This window comes from Anoplophora glabripennis, unplaced genomic scaffold (genome assembly GCF_000390285.2).
Source record: "Anoplophora glabripennis isolate ALB-LARVAE unplaced genomic scaffold, Agla_2.0 scaffold629, whole genome shotgun sequence".
NCBI lineage: Eukaryota > Metazoa > Arthropoda > Insecta > Coleoptera > Cerambycidae > Anoplophora > Anoplophora glabripennis.
The window spans coordinates 27,490-47,475 of record NW_019416741.1 but is presented as its reverse complement, the minus strand read 5'-3'; the positions used below and the strand labels follow the sequence as shown (position 1 = coordinate 47,475).

The 19,986-nt window shown below is 33.6% G+C and overlaps 1 protein-coding gene across 1 annotated transcript in view; it reads left to right on the top strand.

The window, feature by feature from the left end:
- Window positions 1-19,986, top strand: part of LOC108912663 (MICAL-like protein 1) — a 192,684-nt gene that overhangs the window by 154,851 nt on the left and 17,847 nt on the right. The window contains exon 5 of the mRNA XM_018717970.1: window positions 8,975-9,066. Coding sequence (XP_018573486.1) covers window positions 8,975-9,066 — 92 coding nt within the window. The remainder of the gene's footprint in view (window positions 1-8,974; window positions 9,067-19,986) is intronic.

Sequence of the window (19,986 nt, the reverse complement as noted above, 5' to 3'; positions counted from 1 at the left end):
ACTTATGGGGAATTTAATTTTCGGCTATTTTGGTCGACTTATTTTGCGACAAAGCTTAACAAAATCTGATAACACTCCCAATCAATTTGTCAGTGACACTCACGATGTCGCGTCGGGGCAGTAGGTGCACCTTTCCATTCACAACACATAATTATAAAATTTCTTGTTCGTGAAGGAGTTAAAGTGATGGAAATTTTCTGGAGATTGAAAGAGTTCAAGGAAGACGAGAACGAGTGGAAAATCAAGAACGTCGTCCTCGGAAAAGCATTACATACAAAAAAAAAAACGCGCGGTTCGAGACATTCTTGAAGACGATCGACGGGTGAGGGTATCCTAAATTGCAGAACAGGTCGGAATAAATTATGGGAGCTGTCAAACGATCATCACAAACGACCTACAGTTTCGTAAAGTGTGTACCGATCGCCTTTTCATCACAGAACAAAAATTGAGACATTTGGAGGTCTGTTAGTGGCTTGCTAGCAGTGTTTGCAAAAGAAGGTGATTTTTGAGTCCAGACCTATCGCCCTGCGATTTTCATTTGTTTGGACCGCTTAAAGCTCTAGGAGAACAACGATTTGAAGATGACGAGGGCGTAGAGGAATTCGTGCATAATTGGTTCCTAACGCAACCAGCTTCATTCTACGATGCTGTGATAAAAAAAAACTTTCTTTCTCCCTGGGAAAAATGTATTTCTAAAGCAGGAAACTATGTAGAAAAATAAATTATATTTGCCTTTTATTTTACAATAAATATATATTTTTTAATACAATCCTTCGATTTACCCTCGTGCAATGGATTGTTACATTTTGCATTTTACATTGTACATTTTTTACAATGACGTTTTTTAATTCAACTAATCGGATTAATCGAATGAGGCAGTGTAATGTACTTTTCTTTTAAGTTTTATTTTATTTTATTTTAGTTTTAATTTTTCATTGTACTAGTATTTTAATAAAACTATGTAGCTGTATATTATTGAGGAATATATCAATCACGCATTGATACATTTTAATATGTAGGTACTACTTTAATCTCTTTAAATGTATTTAATGTTATTTACCCTTTATTTAGGAGCCACAAAGCTACGCTATGAATCCCAATGAATTTTCCGTGCCCGTATCTTAGTTACTCACCGAAGTGTCCAACTCTGTTAATTTCTATTAATAAGTATACCTTTGCATTCATGTAAAAGACCTATAATGACTTGCAATTCATAGATGGCATGAGTGCTGTCCACTTACTGATACAACTATTTTCCGTAAATTGTAACTATTAAGTATGTAAGCCTGGCTTAACAAGTAAGTAATAACAAAAATTACTCAGTTCCGTGTCAAAGACATTCTGGGAACAATAAATTCTATGACTCACAACTGGAACTTAATAAATTAAATACTTACCTGCCATAGTTACTTCATAAGTACATTTGTTTAACTTGTAATAACGAGTTTTTGATGTCTTATGTCGTAATTAATAACTCATTTTATCGTATATATTTTTTGTGCAATAATCTGATTGTATGTATGTACAAATAAATTAAGTTATGAAGATTTTCCTATATGATACAAGTGTAGCGTTCCAATCGCAATTGACAGCTGATTTCGACATAGATTTACATTACGCGATTAATTTGATGAATAATAAATAAGAAATAATGAACAAAAATAAAATGAAAATTGCTATTATTTTTTCATAATGAACTTATTTAAAATCATTACATCGTCATCAAAAATACATACATATACTTAATATTTCTTTTTGCAAAAAAAATTAGGTATAAAAAAAGTCGAATTTAAAACAAACATTGTTATATAACGAGCGTTCAAATAAAAACGTGGTCAAGTTGGTTCTGAAAATTTGGACGTAGGGCGTAGCGTATAGCAAATGAACTTAAACGTCATCTGTCAAAGCGCTATATCGCCGCTATCAATTTGAATATTTTCGTTTTAAAAAGCGTTTAAAATGGTGTTTTCTCAAGAACAAAAAGTGTTTATCATAGAGTCCTACTTTAGAAATGGACGCAAGATTGATGGAATATGGAAGTATTCTATTGAGGAATGTTTCATAGAATTTCAAAATCAATTTCCCGGCGTTGTTGAGTACAAAATTTTTCAAAGTGCAGTTCAGCGTTGTGTTAATGTTTTTCGTGAAACGGGCAGTGTAACAAGAAAAGAAGGAAGCGGCCGACCTAAAAAGCGGACTGAAGAATTAAAAGAAAATGTCCAACAAATAATGGAAAATGCGCCAAGAACTTCTGTACGTGTTTTATCACAAATGGTGGGAGTATCAGTCGGTACCTGCCACACAGTGTTAAAAAAAGATTTGCGTTTGTTCTCCTATCGTTTAACTTGTCAGCAAGAACTTCATGAAGTTGATTTTCCGCGACGGGCTGTATTTTGTGAATGGTTTTTAAACAACTACGGTGAACTTCATAATATCACCTTTTTTTCTGATGAAGCCTGGTTTCATTTAAGTGGTTACGTAAACTCACAGAATATGAGAATGTGGTCTTCTGAAAAACCAGATAACTTTTTTGTCGAGGGCCCTCTACACGCTCAAAAAATTGGAGTTTGGTGTGCTCTCAATCGAAGGAGGATTTATGGACCTATTTTTTTTAATGGTACTCTTACTGCGCAAAGGTATAGAGAAGAAATTATCGCTCCTTTTGTTAACCAGCTGGAAGAAAACGAAATTACAAACTTTTACTTTCAACAAGATGGCGCAAGGGCACATACGGCAGGCGAGACGATGAATATGTTGAGGGAAGTTTTCCAAAATCGACTAATAAGTCTCAATGCTGAACATGAATTTCCACCGAGGTCATGTGATATTACGCCGTGTGATTTCTTTTTGTGGCCTTACCTTAAAAACACTATTTTTGAACTGCCTATTCCTGATTTAAACCATCTGCAGGCTCGACTTATAGACAAGATTCGTGAAATTAACAATACCCCGAGCATCTTAGAAAATGTCTTTAATTCTTTGAGGAACAGGTGTGAAAAGTGCTTGGAACAAGGAGGGGGACACTTTCAGCAGCTGCTTTAATTTATTGTTATAACAAGGAGGGGGACACTTTCCGCAGCTCCTTTAATTGTTTGTTATTGTTATCACGGTTATTCTTTAAAATAAAGTTATATAGTCATTAATGTTATTGAAACTGACAGCTGCTATACAGCTCGTTGAGAAATAAGGTTAAGTTGATCGCTATAAGCTACTCCCTACGTCCAATGTGTCAGAGCCAACTTCGACCACGTTTTTATTTGAACGCTCGTTATAACACCTTGTGTCAACAGATAATTTCACCACAAACACTATTCTGAACCATCACATAACAAGTTAACGCTTCGAATTTTTTTATCTGTTTCCGTTGTCATATCTTTTAGGTAGTCGGAATTATTTCATATCTGGATTTTTTTACTTTTTTGCTCAAACTAGAAGTCTAAATTTTGTATACTTACACTATCCTAAATTTAAATGCCGTATTGGTCATTTCATTGTGAAATATATCCAATAAATATTCACTATACAAATGATACTTAAATATCTATAAATGTCTTTTCGTAATAAACATAATATCATACATACATATCTTCGGCGACGACTATATAACTTTTTTCATCTCGTATTGGTTGTGAAGATAAACAATTTTATACCTGTTTGTTTGTCATTTAAACTATGTTTTCATCAATTACCTACTACAGTAGGTAATCGGCAGAAATTATTAAATTATACATGTAGAGTGTCTCCGCTTACATCAGTGCCCAGGGAGGGGAAACTTTTTTAATTTTTTGTAAAAGAAAAATTTTGATGTGCAGAGAAAGTAACAAAATGTTAATTAACTGAAGAGTAAGTAAAGATGGATTTATAATAAAAAATTGTGCAAGTCAAAAATAAGGTTAAAACAAAGTGGATTGGCATTTCTCTGTCCTTATAGGCGTCATGTCTAATACGACACAATCGAATTCGTACCAAAAAGATTGTCTTAATAATGTCTGATAAGGAAATTATACCTAAGAGTGTGTATATACAGGATGTTTTCGAAATGTAAGTCATAATTTGAGAATATAGTTTTTTGGGTTATTTTAAACCCAATAAACCTTATAAATGTTATAATTAATTAAAGACACACATTCAGTTAATTGGTATTTAAGTCTGTGGACCAGTGACGGGTATACTAAGAGGTACTTTCACGAAAAAATAGAGTATTTTGGAAATCATTTAAAAAAATATATATGCAGGAATTTTTTTCTTGTTCGAAATGCAGTGTAGGCATCAAATATAAAAAATTCATTGACGTAGAATGTTTGAATATCTCTGAAATCAGTGCACTACACATATTTCTCATATAATTAAAAAATTGTACGCCCTTTTTTTAGGATTTTTTATGGTTACGATGTAATTAAAGTTATATTTCCAATAAAAAATCCTTATTCATTTTATTTTATTTGTAATTTTTGAAATGATTCACTTGTTTTTAGTTGGTTTAGTTTTGTTTTAATATAATTATTTGATAAGCTTGTTTAAATAAAAAATAACTCGATAACTACTTGCTTTTCGAATTACTGAAAGATACCTTTTTTTAAAGTAATTTGATGCACTTCCACCGAATTTCTAAAACACTCGGTGGCGTTGAAATTCTGCAGTTCTTCGTAATAGTGCCCCTTATATAGATAGCTCTGCAGTCTGCCACTAGATAACAAGTTTGTATACCAATTCAAAATACTTTTACCCTCAATTAATTATTAAGTCAAATTTTATCAATGTCAAAGATTGTCATAACGTTTAAATAGGCGTTATGCAAGTTTAGTCGTTCTCTTCACGCTGCTCTCCATCGCCTTGAGGTTTGATTCTTAGAACCTTATCTTTAAAGTGACCCCATATGCATTGAAGTGGCAAATTGCCGTTTTCTAATAGTTAAGGGCATAGTATAAAACATATTTTTATTTTGAACAGTTTCTTCAATTTACTTTGTTTACGGCCATTACAGGGATCCTTAACCTCAAAGTAACTGTATAAAAATTTTGTGATGTATTACACTGAGATCCATGAGCATATGTCCACCGTTTCGTTCTCAATAGATAGTGTGACTTCATATATTTAGGCAACCCGCAACAGATTGTCATAGTTGAAATTGTATAGACCGAATCTTCTGACCCTTGTGTACTATTTACATAGATACTATAGAAACGAACAATTTCAAATTAATTTATTTTTACAAGGATTTAGACAACGAATTGCAGGGGTTAGAATTCGTTTGATTTAGAAGTATTTAAGAACAACCAACACGTGTTTCGTAAAATAGATACACTAATGTTCTTAAAATTTACAAAACACGATATAAAAGAATATTCATAAATTTAAATAAAGTAAAAATTTAACATTAATCGTGTTATTCCCAATGCGCATGCTCGGAAAGAATAGCCTCATACGCAGGTGAAATCTTGTTGATATGTTATCGCTGTCATCATTAGCGTATTTTCTTTTCTTTTGTTTAATATTAGTATTTTCTAGTTCTTCTAAGTAGTGTTTTTCTTACTGTGTCAGTGTGTTTATCTAGTTTTTTTTCAAGTGGTTTATTATTGACGTATCTACTCTTAACCATAACCAAACTTTTCTTGAATGATATCTTGTTTCGAGGCTACTTTGCTTACATGAAACTATCTTTAATGCGCATTTAATTTATGAATTACTATGAAAGTCAATATTGTTCTATAAATTTAAATACATATATTCTATCATTTTTTTGGTTTGTCACTTGGCGTTTGAAACTTCTTAAATATTTCTAATATTGCCAGAATATCGCGATATTGAGATCATGACAAAGAAGACCTTTTTGGCACTTGACTAAAGTACATAAGGTCGAAAATCAATCTAGTAAAAGTATTGAGAAATTCTTTATGACAATGTGTATTGTGTACTATAGGACCCTATTATTTGGCGTATCTGACGTCACTACTAAAAAGGTCTATTATATTGTTATTATTAGCTACAGGGTTATTAAGAGAAAAAATAAATGAATAAGGGGGTACAACCGATACAAATTCTCCGAACCTTCCCCGTTAAACCGTTTTTTAGTGATGAGGTAAATACTTTTATTTTGTTCAGAGTTGGTTACTTTAAGGTAGGTAAGTAGATAAGTAGTTAGGAAACTATGACCTGCTCTTGTTGTTCTCAGGCTAGACTCTGTGGGGGCGGTCCCGCTATTAGAACCCCTAGGCGGTTCTTGTAGTTTCTGAAGTCGTTGCTGAAGGAACCGCCTATCACGCATTAGTGATCCTCTGAGTCGTTCCGTAGTAGGTAAATTTACGAAAGTGCGAAGTAATATTGTAACCGGCGGCGGCCAGGACATAGGCCACCGCATAACAACTCGAAAAACTACGGTACTTCAAATATCAGCACGGACCGTGAACGCCTTAAAACCACAATTATGAAACATTTTTATTATTTCCATTGATTTTTCCCTTCATCTTTCCAAAGTTTACGCCGTAGCGCCAGATTTAATTCTCTTAAACTCATTATTAACTGCCCCCACTTATTATTATTTTTTTTTGACATTATTACTTAATACTATCAATATACCGAGCGCAGAATAAAAGATTGCGTCTGCAATTTTGACACCAGTGAGGCGCCCTCTGAGAGTTTAGCGTTTCTGGGTCGTGACCCCATTGGCCCTGTGGTTAATCCGGCCCTGCGTGTGTATCAGGAAGTTAAAACCATACGTTTACGTTTTGTTCAATAGTATTAACGCACCTCATGTTGTACTACGTCACAAAAGCAATAATTTGAATAACAAATTGACCGAGTTTGTTCAAGAATACAATTAGATTTCAAAACCGAAAATCAATTTCCCGTAGTTGTGCAGTATATAATAAAACGTATTGTAGAAATACTTCATTAGTAACAAATTTAGGAGTGGTGGTTACAACGATTTATCAATCCCAATTTCCTAGGACGATACATTATCATCTGAGTGACGTATTAGAATGATTTCGTGGTGTAAATTATGAAAGCTTTTAATGTAATCTTGACCTCCATGTAGTTAAAACAGTTGTGTGCGTGACAAACAATGATGAAACTAGGTGCAATTATTTTTTAAAACGGTTTTCGACAGGTGAGACATTAAGTAGTTTGTTTTAAGATTTACTTGATATTTTTATAACATTTCTCTCGGCTGATAATGTTGTATACATATACAAAACACAAAATGATTTAGCTTTTACTTTTCTATTTAGTTTAGTAACTATATTCAATTTTCCCCATTTTTACACAAACGTACAATTTAGTCAAAAGTAAAAAGTAAGACCAAAACAAATTTAAGGTTATACTTAAAGAGGCAACAACCTGTCACGTCGGTAACAGTAATTTTAAAATGTTCTTTTTTCAGTCCTCCTGACATTCCCACATAGAAGTTTCTTTTCACCAAGGGTGAGGTTATGATAGAAGAGACCATGGTATACGGGGTGTTCGTTTTTCGAACCGCACCTTCAAGATTTCGATTATCTTAATAGATACAATAAAAATTTTCAGCTTTTTGTGGACAACTTCAAAACGCTTTTTTCGTTTAGGTCTAATTTCTCTTCATCAAATTCCGCAATTTTGTTCTAATTTGACCGATATTGAATTTATTAAAGAAAACCGTTTTTTTTAATGTACCTTACATATAAATGAGTTGATAAGCAAATTCTTTAATTGAATATTTTACTAATAGTAAGCAACTGGTTATTTTTTATGTATAGTTCTTACAATCCCGTTTCAGAAGTGAACAAAATACATCCCTTGTTGTTTTCTCATCTGAGCCATAGCTTAAGAACGCGATTTGCAAATAAACACAGTAAAATTCGTAACCAAATTCATCATATACAAGGTGTAACTTTGAGTGGGGGGCATATTTATACAGAGGCTTCCTTTGACTTTTAGAAACACGTATCAATTTTATTTTTTCAAATTTCGTCGTAAAAACTTCGTACTAAGTCACCTAACAAGAAAGTCTACAGTAATCAATAAAAATATATAAAATACACAAAAATAAATAGTCTGTTGATAGCTTCCAGCAATGAAAAACATTCACAGTAAAAAATCTGATCCCACCCTCCACTTAAAGTTACACCCTGTACAGTGACATCTTCTGAAAAACAAAACTGACCTGTACATTTTTGTTTTAATTGTAAGAAAGAACTAACCTGTTTGTACAAAATCTAACAGTGATTTTACGACAAACTTTAATATTGCCTGTAATTGAACTTATGTATTAAATATATGTTATCTACTTATATTTTCAGACTTTTTGACTTTCACGTCAAGAGTGCTACGGAAAGAAATTAGTTTGGAGTTTCTCCGTAATTTTTATGTCTCTAGTCTTGTATTTCTAAACACGTGTATATTTCCTATTTTCAAGAGATTTCTGTTAATTACTGATCGCAGTTTAGAAGGCAAATTTGTTTTTTTTTGAGTTGTTTAAGGAGCAAATAAAATATCAGAAATTACATTAAGTCAATCAATTTGAAAATTAACTATGACTATGAACTATCACCAGTTAATCAAAGTATAACATTAACCCCCATTTTAAGACCACACAAATGAATTTGTAGCATAATATTACAAAAACAACTTTTCCGTGCTGACTTGGAAGGTTATTTCCATGTTTCTGATACTGCTTCAGCATATTTTCAACAATCTGTCCAGGAATTTCTCCAACATACTTTAATAATTGCGTTATTTTTCAAAATTTCTAATCCAATCATTAAATTTCTCCAGGAATGGAATAAAAAAACGTTGGTCATAGACAGTGCAGTAGAATAAATCGATTAGATGCTGTATTTCAAATAAATAAATTTTAAATGTAAAACTCTACAATCATTACTTATGCAGCAATCTAATATAATAAAGTTTAATATTTGGATATGATTTGTGAGACATATGAATATTTCAGCGATTGCTTTCAGTCACAACTTTTTTATAATTTATAAATCTGTTTCAGGTTCTAACTCAGCTAGGATTGCGGTGAAGAGGGCCCAAACATCGCCAGATCATGGTATTGTATCACCAGCATCCACAAGTCCACCCTCAAAGGTAAGATCATTATTATTCTTCGCAGTTAATCCATAAACATTTATTTTTGTGCAATGTGCTGTTGTGCCCTACCTTGTGCTTGTTATTTATTTCCATATCTTGTGTCATACATTTGGACGCAGTTTTTCTCTTTTTTGTTAGTCGTACAGGGCGACGTATTAAATAAAAAAATATTGCATTATATTTGTAGATTTGAATGGATGGAAACAGTGAAATTGTACAAGATGGGTGTTTTCTCTACATCGTAAATATACCGAGTAATAAATAATTTGTTAGTTTTTCATGCGCTTCTTGTAGTGTACTAATTTTAGATAAGTATAATCAATGCAGTGTGCAAAATTTGCTGGAAATAAGTCAATTATCTGTACCGATTGAAGGTCTATAAACACACATCAATGCCGCATCAGTGCCCTGTCAGTTATCCGTAGTTGATCAGTGATGTCAATTTAAACATCCGTTCGTAATACATACTAGGCTTCAGAAAAAAAACCAAGACGAGAAAATTTAAAACAATGTTATGTATACAGGGTGATTCTTTAACAATGGGAAAATCGAAAACTGAAGATACTACACGTGAAATGGTGACCATTGGCGCAAACATGCCTTATCCGAAAGTTGATAGTTTCGGAAATACAGGGTGTTGAAAGTTAAAATTTTAAATCGTTTTTTTGCGATTATTCTGAAAATATGTAGGTTAGGAACTTGAAAATTTGTGAAACTATATTTTTTTAGGCGACGAATAAGATGCGTGTTGTAATTTCAGCATTGCTCATAGAGGGCGCCACTTACGACCAATTTTACCGAAAATTTAGTTAATAACTTTTTACCCTGTATGTCTAACATGAAACTTGATTCAAAACCTGAAAGAGCAATCATTTTTCCATTAATTGTGTATTCTTGTTTCATTTCGGTATCTCGATCCGTTTTCGAGAAAAATCGATTTAACGAACACTATGTTTTGATAATACGAGAAATTAAAAGCGAAAGAAACCAAGTGTTTCTTCGTGTTATTACAACAATTAACAATAAAACAAATGAAATTCGTAATAATGATTTAAAGTCAGTGTTCGAAGAATCCACCGTTGACATTTACACACTTTACACAACGTTTTCTGAGAGATCTTCGAGTTTGAAACAACATATTGGGATTGCGTTTGACTTCGTTGGCAGCGATTTGTATTCTTTGCCACAACTCTTCACACGAACCAATAGATTCTTCCAAATAGAAAAATGAAGAGGATTGAAGTCCGGACTTCTGGGTGGCCAAGTAAAAATGCTTCCACGGCTTGAAGAAGTTCCACTTTATTTAAGAAGAGACATGTGGTTCATGCACGACGGAGCTCCACCGCATTTTTCTTGGCCAGTGCGTGCATATTTAGATGCAGTTTTTCCAAATCGCTGGATTGGCCATGTAAGCATTTTTGCTTGGCCATCCAGAAGTCCGGACTTCAATCCTCTTGATTTTTCTATTTGGTCTCGAATGAAAGATATAGTTTACAAAGAATCTATTGGTTCGTGTGAAGAGTTGTGGCAAAGAATACATATCGCTGCCAACGAAGTCAGACGCAATCCCAATATGTTGTTTCAAACTCAACGGTGGATTCTTCAAACAATTACTTTAAATCATAATTACGTATTTTATTTGTTTTATTGTTAATTGTTGTAATAACACGAAGAAACACTTGGTTTGTTTCGCCTTTAATTTTAGACCAGGCAAGTTAGACAATAAATCAGAAATTTTTTTCTGATGAACCGATCGAGTTTCGGCATTGTCTTCGGAAAAATATCAGGAAAAATGTCTATCTATTACACTTTGGGGCTGGATCGAAACTGCATTGCGGGTGCATAAACTGCATCTTGGAGTGCATCAATTTTTCCGAATTTTCTAAAAATGGTAAAAATTTACTAAAAGTTGTAGAAATTTGTGTGCACGGGTTTTCGGGGTTGGAGATTCCAAATCTGACCCTGAAAACTATGCACGACGGCCCTGGGGCCCCCCAGGGGGGCAAGGCGGGGCTTTCTGTAAAACATCGAATAGCTGAGTAATTGCCTTCTAAATTTCCACTCGGGGTTTTTGGGGTCGGAGATTTCGATTCTGACACTGAAAAGTATCACCGACGCCCCCCTTCCAGGGGGCTTCTGTAAAACATCGAATAGCTGAGTAATTGCCTTCTAAATTTCCACTCGGAGGTTTTTGGGGTCGGGGATTTCGATTCTGCCACTGAAAAGTATGCCCGACGACCCTGGCGACCCCCAGGGGGGCAAGGGGGGGTCTGTAAAACGTCGAATAGCTGAGTAATTGCCTTTTAAATTTCTACTCAGGGGTTTTTGGGGTCGGGGATTCCGATTCTGACACTGAAAAGTATACCTGACGCCGGGGATGTGGGCTTTCTGGAAAACATCGAAAGGCACATCAGATTTTTGCACCTGCTTACCAACCATGATCTTGTAGGTTCATCTTTACATTGTAACACACGTAAATTTACAGAGATTAGACAAGAAGGGTAAGAAAGACTAACAGGAAATTAATGAGTCTAAAAGAATCCCCTTTATTCTGAGAACCAATTTTCTTTTTATTTGCAAGGCAATTAGTGAGACAATTACTATCATATGTTTATCTAACACTTTCACTATCAATCACAATTTTCATCATCAGTACTGTCAACACTGTCTCCATCACTATCATCTATTACATTATCGACTATTTCAGGATTGGAACAGTTGGTTGTAATCCCATGCTTCCTGCACCCACAAGATCTGCATTGTCGATAATTGGATTTTGTCGCCTAATTGCTATGCATATCCGCAGTCGCACGGGTCGAAGAGATTCTTTTGAAAATCCATGATCCATGAAATATTCTTCGGTTTTAAGGAATATTTCTTTGATTTAACGAAATGTGTCTCTTGGGAACGGATTGTCCAGGATTTCTCCAATTCTACGACAATTTTTCTCAGTGATAGATAAGCTAAGATTAATGGATATTTTCCAGTGTCACATTCGGAATCCCCGACCCCGAAAACCCCCCGAGTAGAAATTTGGAAGGAAATTACTCAGCTATTCGATGTTTTATAGAAGGACCCCACTTGCCCCCCTGGGGGGGGCGTCCGACATACGTTTCAGTGTCAGAATTGAAATCCCCAACACCAAAAACCCCCGAGTGGGGATTTGGAAGCCAATTACTCAGCTATTCGATGTTTTACAGAAGGCCCCCGCTTGCCCCCCCTGGGGGGCCCCAGGGCCGTCGGGCATATTTTTCACTGTCAGATTCGGTATCTCCGACCACGAAAACCCGTGTACATAAATTTCTACAACTTTTATTCAATTTTTACTATTTTTAAAAAAAATCTGAAAAATTGATGCACTCCAAGATGTAGTTTATGCACCCGAAAAAAATTTCCGTATTCTGGGTGACTTTGGTCTAACTTGCCTGGACTATTCTCATATTATCAAAACATAGTGTTCGTTAAATCGATTTTTCTCGAAAACGGATCGAGATACCGAAATGAAACAAGAGTACATAATTAATGGAAAAATGATTGCTCTTTCAGGTTTTGAATCAAGTTTCACGTTAAATATACAGGGTAAAAAGTTATTAACTAAATTTTCTGTAAAATTGGTCATAAGTTTCGCCCTCTATGAGCAATGCTGAAATTACAACACGCATCTTATTCGTCGCCTAAAAAAATATAGTTTCACTAATTTTCAAGTTCCTAACCTACATATTTTCAGAATAATCGCAAAAAAACGATTTAAAATGTTAACTTTCAACACCCTGTATTTCCGAACCTATCAACTTTCGGATAAGGCATGTCCGCGCCAATGGTCACCATTTCACGTGTAGTATCTTCAGCTTTCGACTTTCCCATTGTTAATGAATCACCCTGTATACAGGGTGTCTCATAATTAGCTGCCAACCCTGAACAGGCCGATTCTATGATCAAAACTAAGTAAAAAAGTTCATATGAACATGGGTCCGGAAATGCTTCCTAAGGGCACAAGGACCCATTGAAGAGGGAGGAATGGAAATCATTTTTTTGCAATATCTCTCAATCGCGTTGTGATAAATGAATGAAATTTGGTATACACAGCTAAATTTTGATGAGCAATTTGATGGACTAATCCATTTATTTCCACAAGGTCCATTGGGGTGGGTACGGGGGGGCCCTTGGTACTTTGCGTGTGTAACTTTTTCATCTTTGACTTTTTAACAAATTGGACAGCAAATTCCGTTTTCCCGAACTGTTTTACGTTAAAAAGGTACTCTTGTTTCAAATCGTTATCTTTAACGGTTTCTGAGAAAATCGCTCTTGAATTAATCCCACTTTGGTCAATTTCATAGTAATTTAAACAAAAAATAATAATAATAATTTTCCTTTCCTCTCTTTTCCATTTAAAGGATTAATTTTTATTTAATTTAATTTTTTATTATTATTTTTTTATTAAAATTAGATTAAATTTAAACAAAAAAATTTTTTTTGTTTAAATTACTATGAAATTGACCAAAGTGGGATTAATTCAAGAGCGATTTTCTCAGAAACCGTTAAAGATAACGATTTGAAACAAGAGTACCTTTTTAACGTAAAACAGTTCGGGAAAACGGAATTTGCTGTCCAATTTGTTAAAAAGTCAAAGATGAAAAAGTTACACACGCAAAGTACCAAGGGCCCCCCCGTACCCACCCCAATGGACCTTGTGGAAATAAATGGATTAGTCCATCAAATTGCTCATCAAAATTTAGCTGTGTATACCAAATTTCATTCATTTATCACAACGCGATTGAGAGATATTGCAAAAAAATGATTTCCATTCCTCCCTCTTCAATGGGTTCCTATGCCCTTAGGCAGCAGTTCCGGACCCATGTTCATATGAACTTTTTTACTTAGTTTTGATCATAGAATCGGCCTGTTCAGGGTTGGCAGCTAATTATGAGACACCCTGTATAATATACAGAAATTTATTAAAATTATCAACACTAATATTTAATGTAGAAATAAAATCACTTGCCTTTACTTTAATCTATTTTCTTGTAACGTTCCAAATATTATTTTTAAAACCGTTGTCCACAATTTTTGTATGCAACAAATCATTCAGGAAAATTCCATACCATTCGATAAGTCTTTTATCAATTACAGTATTCTAGGCATAACAATCGAAAAAATTGAATCACGCCAGTTCGTAAGTATAAATATCGTTGCCGCACGGTTAGTAAAAATATGTCACTATGTCGTGGACGTGTACAGGTCAATTTAAGCTCTAAACGACTATATTTTATTTTTCCCTGACACTGATAAACTGACACGGCATTGATCCGGCACTGATGTATATGAATATACCTAAAATATTGAAAATCAATGTATATATCATTAAAATAATTCAGCCTGCCTATATAATATGATTCTCTTCCCAAACCCTTAAATTTGCTAATAAATAAATCATTTTTCGAAATGTTGAGTTATTACAGAGAATAAAAAATTAACAGTTGGTATATTGGTTTTTAATTTGACATTTCGTGTGGAGTAACCTTTGTATTTTCCATTTTTAATTCGGTCTTACCTATTAATAAAATAACTTTTCTCATTTTATCATAGCATAACATCTTTCATAACCGAAACAGAAAACCAATAAGCAGCCTATGACTTTTTATAACTAGCACACTACAGAGCCTTCATTTTCCATCCTTCTAATTCGATTAATTAGTTTATCTATCGGTTATAATTTAAGATTTGTTATTAGCAACTAGAATGCTTTATATGAAAAATGTAGACGTAAATTAATTAGTTTGCAATCTGTAAAGTATAGGTACCCTGGAATTCGCCCATCTTGTACAATAGATAGATAAATCCAGATAAAACTAACATTTCACACGATTATTTAAAAGTGTCCACAAGATTAAGTAGTTGTTCAGCTGTTAGATTAAGCTTTCTGGGGCTTTAGTGGTATGTAAACAAATCGTATTATTATTGCATTGCTTTCGGGGAAAATTACGTTTCCTAGTTATTTATACTAAAAGTTACTGCTGCATGTCAATTTTCCATATTAATTTCCACTTGCATGTTTAAATAAATATTATACTCGTAGAGTGGTGGATTTAATTTGCATTCCAAATTAGTTTTTCATTTGAGAAGTTCTTTGAACCGTTCTTATATATTTTTCTAAAACGAAATTGTTTTTGTCTCATTTTATAAGACAAAACATTTTACCCACTATGCGCAGAGAATGTTGTAATATTCCACCAACAAAATTCTGATAAGAAATGTCTGAATAGGTGCTCAAATGCCTCCTTTTTCTCATAGAAAAAGACAAAAAAGTACTAGAGGTAGACAGTTTCAAAACAAAAATATCACTCAATATATTGTTTCAAACGGTAATTCATAGATTCCGCCACTCTTGAAAAAACTGTTGAATTTAATTTCCATCCATTTTAATGGATTGCCTTAAAAAACATGTTAAAAATAACTTAAACAATACTAATGATCTCTTATGTATCAATAACCAAGCTTTTGAGGACCTATTTTCATAGTTACTTTCTTATTCCACTTGTTATCAGGTGTACAAATAAGTTTTAGGACACTTTTCCAAAAATTCAAAATTTTTGAAAAAGGTAAAATACATTTATTCATCAGAATAATCTCTATCAGTAGGGATGATCTTCACCCATCTTTTAGGTAATTCATGAATGCTTTCCGAAAAGAAAGTTTCATCTTGCAATGCGAGGAGGTTATCGACCCATTTTTGCACTTCTTCAAATATATTGATTCGCACATCAGATAATTTGTTTTGCATTTTCCGAAACAAGTGAAGCTATGTCTGTTGAATAAGCCGGGTGTGGCACAATTTCCCGTCCAAGAGCCATTAGCGACCAGTTTACCCACATGAGGCCTGGTATTTTCATGGAGCAGGTTTATTTGACGATTTTCTTTGCCAGTAAATGGACGTTTTTGTTGAATTTTTTGGTTCAATCGTATTAATTGTTGACGATCACGAGGTGTACTGAAAGTTGTTTTGCCATCTGCCAAGAGTTATCATCCAACAACGCCTGCAGTTCCTGATCGTCCACTCTTACAAGGGGCCCTGGCACATTCACGGTCGCTAACATCGAAATGACCTTTAAATCCCTTATACCAACGTGTACTTTTAGATCAAATTTTTCCCCTAAAACAGAACAGATCGATTGACATGCTGTCGTGACACTTTTTCCTTGATGAAATTCATAACGAATGCAGTGTCTAATAAATACCTTATTGGTCTGCATGTTTGATTCCCAGAATTTAAAGGTTACGTTTATGGCTATTATGTTTGGATACTACATAACAAGCGCCACCATATCATATGTGAGGGGATAACTTTGATTTACTTTTGTGACACGGAATGGAACTGTCCTAAAACTTATTTTTACACCCAATAAATTTTGCAATACCCTATAAGGAATTAGAAAAATATCAAATAATGTTAAAATAAAAAGAAGTGTATTATACAGGGTGTTCCTTAATGATCTGCGAATATTTAAGGGTGTGATTCTACATGGAAAATTAATGATAGTTTGCTTTATATACTATGGTCCAAAAATGTTTTGTTGCGAAAATACGGGGTTTAAAGTTTTAGGAAAAAGAAAAAAATTAATAAATATTTTCGAAATCGCATGAGATATTTCAGTGATATTTAGTACGTAGTGATAGTTAATAAAGGCGCATGTTTTTCAATACAAATATAATTTTTAGCTCTAAAGTGGTGTGATTCTAAAGTGGTGTGATCTTTTTAAAGAACAAAATGGTACGCCAATGTTTTTTTTCAAATAAAATTATTTTTGAAATCCCCGTTTAATTCGAAAGGGCTTTCTTGAGTTTTTGTCCTACGATGCGCCGTTTTTTGAGTAAAAAAAAACTTTCAGAATTATTAGTAACTTAATAGCAAAAATTATACAGGGTGATTCAGAACTTATCCAAAAAAAAAAACAAATACAATTTTGTAAAGAAAAAATCAAAAAGTGCAGTTCGAAAATGATTTAAAAATACACTTCTGCACGGCACAGGAAACTGGTCCACTGTAAAACCTGACCTGGCACAATGCGACCGTCAAGGCGGCAGTGATAAAAACGGGTAAAAACTTGAAAGAATTTCGTAAGCAAAAGAATAAATAAAATTTTATGGCACTTATTTTATATCGGCAAATTCAACTGATTTTGCCGCTACTGTTATTATTAATTAATAAAATTCAGTTGTGGTTTTAAATAATAAAATAATTTGACATACCTGATGTTACAATAACTGTTCAAAATTTTGTCCACCGACGTGTAAACACATTTGGGTCCGTCTTACTCAGTTTCTACGAACTAACACAAATTCTGTCTTGTTTCGCCATAATACAAATGTTTTCTTGCGTCACAATAAACTAAAACAATATACATCAACTTCGAGTTGCTATTCAAGCAAGCCATTTTTGACACTAACTACTAAAAAACTATTATAAACATCGGATTTCAGTATTCGGAGTCGCTGAGGCCACGTGGCTCTCCAGGCGTATTACGAATGACACTAGAGACTACAGTTGTCCAGCTATGTAATGGTTGAAAGCACTACAACTTCAATAATTTTTTTCTCGGAAACTATTAAGGATTTTACAAAAATTTTTTTTTACAATATTGACTCTTTTTCTTGTGGCGTCTCTTTTTCTTTTTTTTTTTGGATAAGTTGTGAATCACCCTGTATATATTACAGGTTGGCATCTGCATGGAATGAACAACAACAATTACAACATACCTACAACATTACTAATATCAAACTATTATTACAAAAATTGTTGGTGATGGCGTCCTTCACTTAATATACATGGTTCCGCCATCCTTCTCATGGAATTGAGCACTCGTTGAAATATTCTCAGAGTATTTTTTATTCTATCACATGTTGCAATTATTATTTCTATTAACTCATCTACAGTATTAATGGGAGTAGCATCTTAAGATGGCCCCATAAAAATAAATCTAAGCTATTGAGGTCGGGGGGCCTTGGTGGCCATTCTTGAGGCCCACCGCGGCCAATCCAACGATTTGGATAAACAGTTTGTAAATAATTGCGAACCATTACACTGAAATGTGCTGGTGCAGCATCGTGCATGTACCACATTTGGTTTCTTATTGCTATCATAATATACTCAAGCAGCAAAGGCAATTGTTCTTGAATGAAATTGTGGTAAGATTGTCCGTCAAGTCGTCCCGGCGCGGCAGGAAGAATGGTCCAATAAAATGATCACCAATAATTCTTGCCCATACGTTGACTGAAAATTGGTGTTGGAAATGGGTTTCCGTTACGGCATAATTATGGATTTTCATTCACCACAAATGATCGTTGTGAAAATTTTGAATGACATTTCTTGAAAAATTAGCTTCGTTCGTAAACAGAATGTGTGATGCAAATTGCGGATGTTGCGCAACATTATGAAGATACCACTGACAAAAGGTCACACGCTTTGGAAAATCTCTAGGAAGTAATGCCTGTACTTCTAAAATGTGGTACGGATATAACAAAAAATCCACTAAAATTCTCCAAATAATTTGGTGGCAAATATTCAAATATCTAGCGATCTTCCTCGTACTCGTTTCAGGATGTTCTTCGACTTCGTGCAGCACCGCTTCCTCAACTTGAGGGGTTTTTACATTTCGAGATCTACCTTCAGATACCTATACATTTTCGGACACAACCAGTTTCAACAAGACAACGATGAATATTAGAAAAGGTTCGAGTATTGCACGATTGGGATATCTCTGACTTGCTTTGCTTTACCGTTGGTGAGGCCATATATGTCAGAAATGCAAGTGACACATTCCACGTCAACAAGGTTTATTGCAAAAATGTATTCTTCAATAATTACATTAATTAATTACGGACAATAAAACGGGTTTTATTTTTTTACTCAAATACTGCGCATCTCGACTCAAGAGAGCTCTTATCTTTCGAATTATACGGGAATTTCAAAAATAATTTTATTTGGGAAAAAACCATTGGCGTTCCATTTTTTTCTTTAAAAATATCAAAGTAAGTGCTCGTACTCACGCCACTGTTAAAGCTAAAAATTATGTTTGTATTGAAAAACATGCGCCTTTATTAACTAGCGGTTTTGAAAATATTACATAATTAATTTCCTTCTTTTTTTTTTCTAATATTTTAACACCCCATATATTCACAAAGGAACATTTTTCAACCACAGTTTATAAAGCAAACTATCATTAATTTTCCATGTAGAATCACACCCTTAAATATTCACATATCAAGGAACACCCTGTATTTGCATATCCTCAGACACGTCGTAGAAAGAAAAATAACGACTATTTTTGTTTTTTGTATGTAAGCATTCCGCAAATGCACTCAATGCGGATGTTAATTTTTATTGCATTATATCTATATTTTATGTTTATATGTTTTATATTAGCTAAAAAATGGCTTGAAGAAAAAAGTATGATATTCTAAATAATCGTTTCAAAAACCATCTGTAATTTATGTAACCTAAAAGAATTACGACCGCCTTAAGCTTTTTACGTTTCTTCGTTTTTTTTTTTTCACAAAATTAAATGCAAAATGACATCATAAAATAATTAAAGAAAAAAGCATCTACACTGAAAGAAATGCGTTTTATTCTTTATTAGAATTCTATATACCATTATAAGATCATTGTATACTATATGTGACAGGTGAATATTGGATATAAAACGCGTATTGCTAGCACAGTTGTATAGTGAATATAAACCTTATTCCTTATTAAATTATTGTATAACTAGTATACAACGTTTTTTATACCCTTTACGAAATAATAGCAATAACTGTTATTAAAGTGTTCCATATCGTTATTAGAACATCTAGTACTGGTTATAAGTTTTATAATAATAAATGTATTAAACTGTTGTATACTCTGTATGAGTTAAAAACATA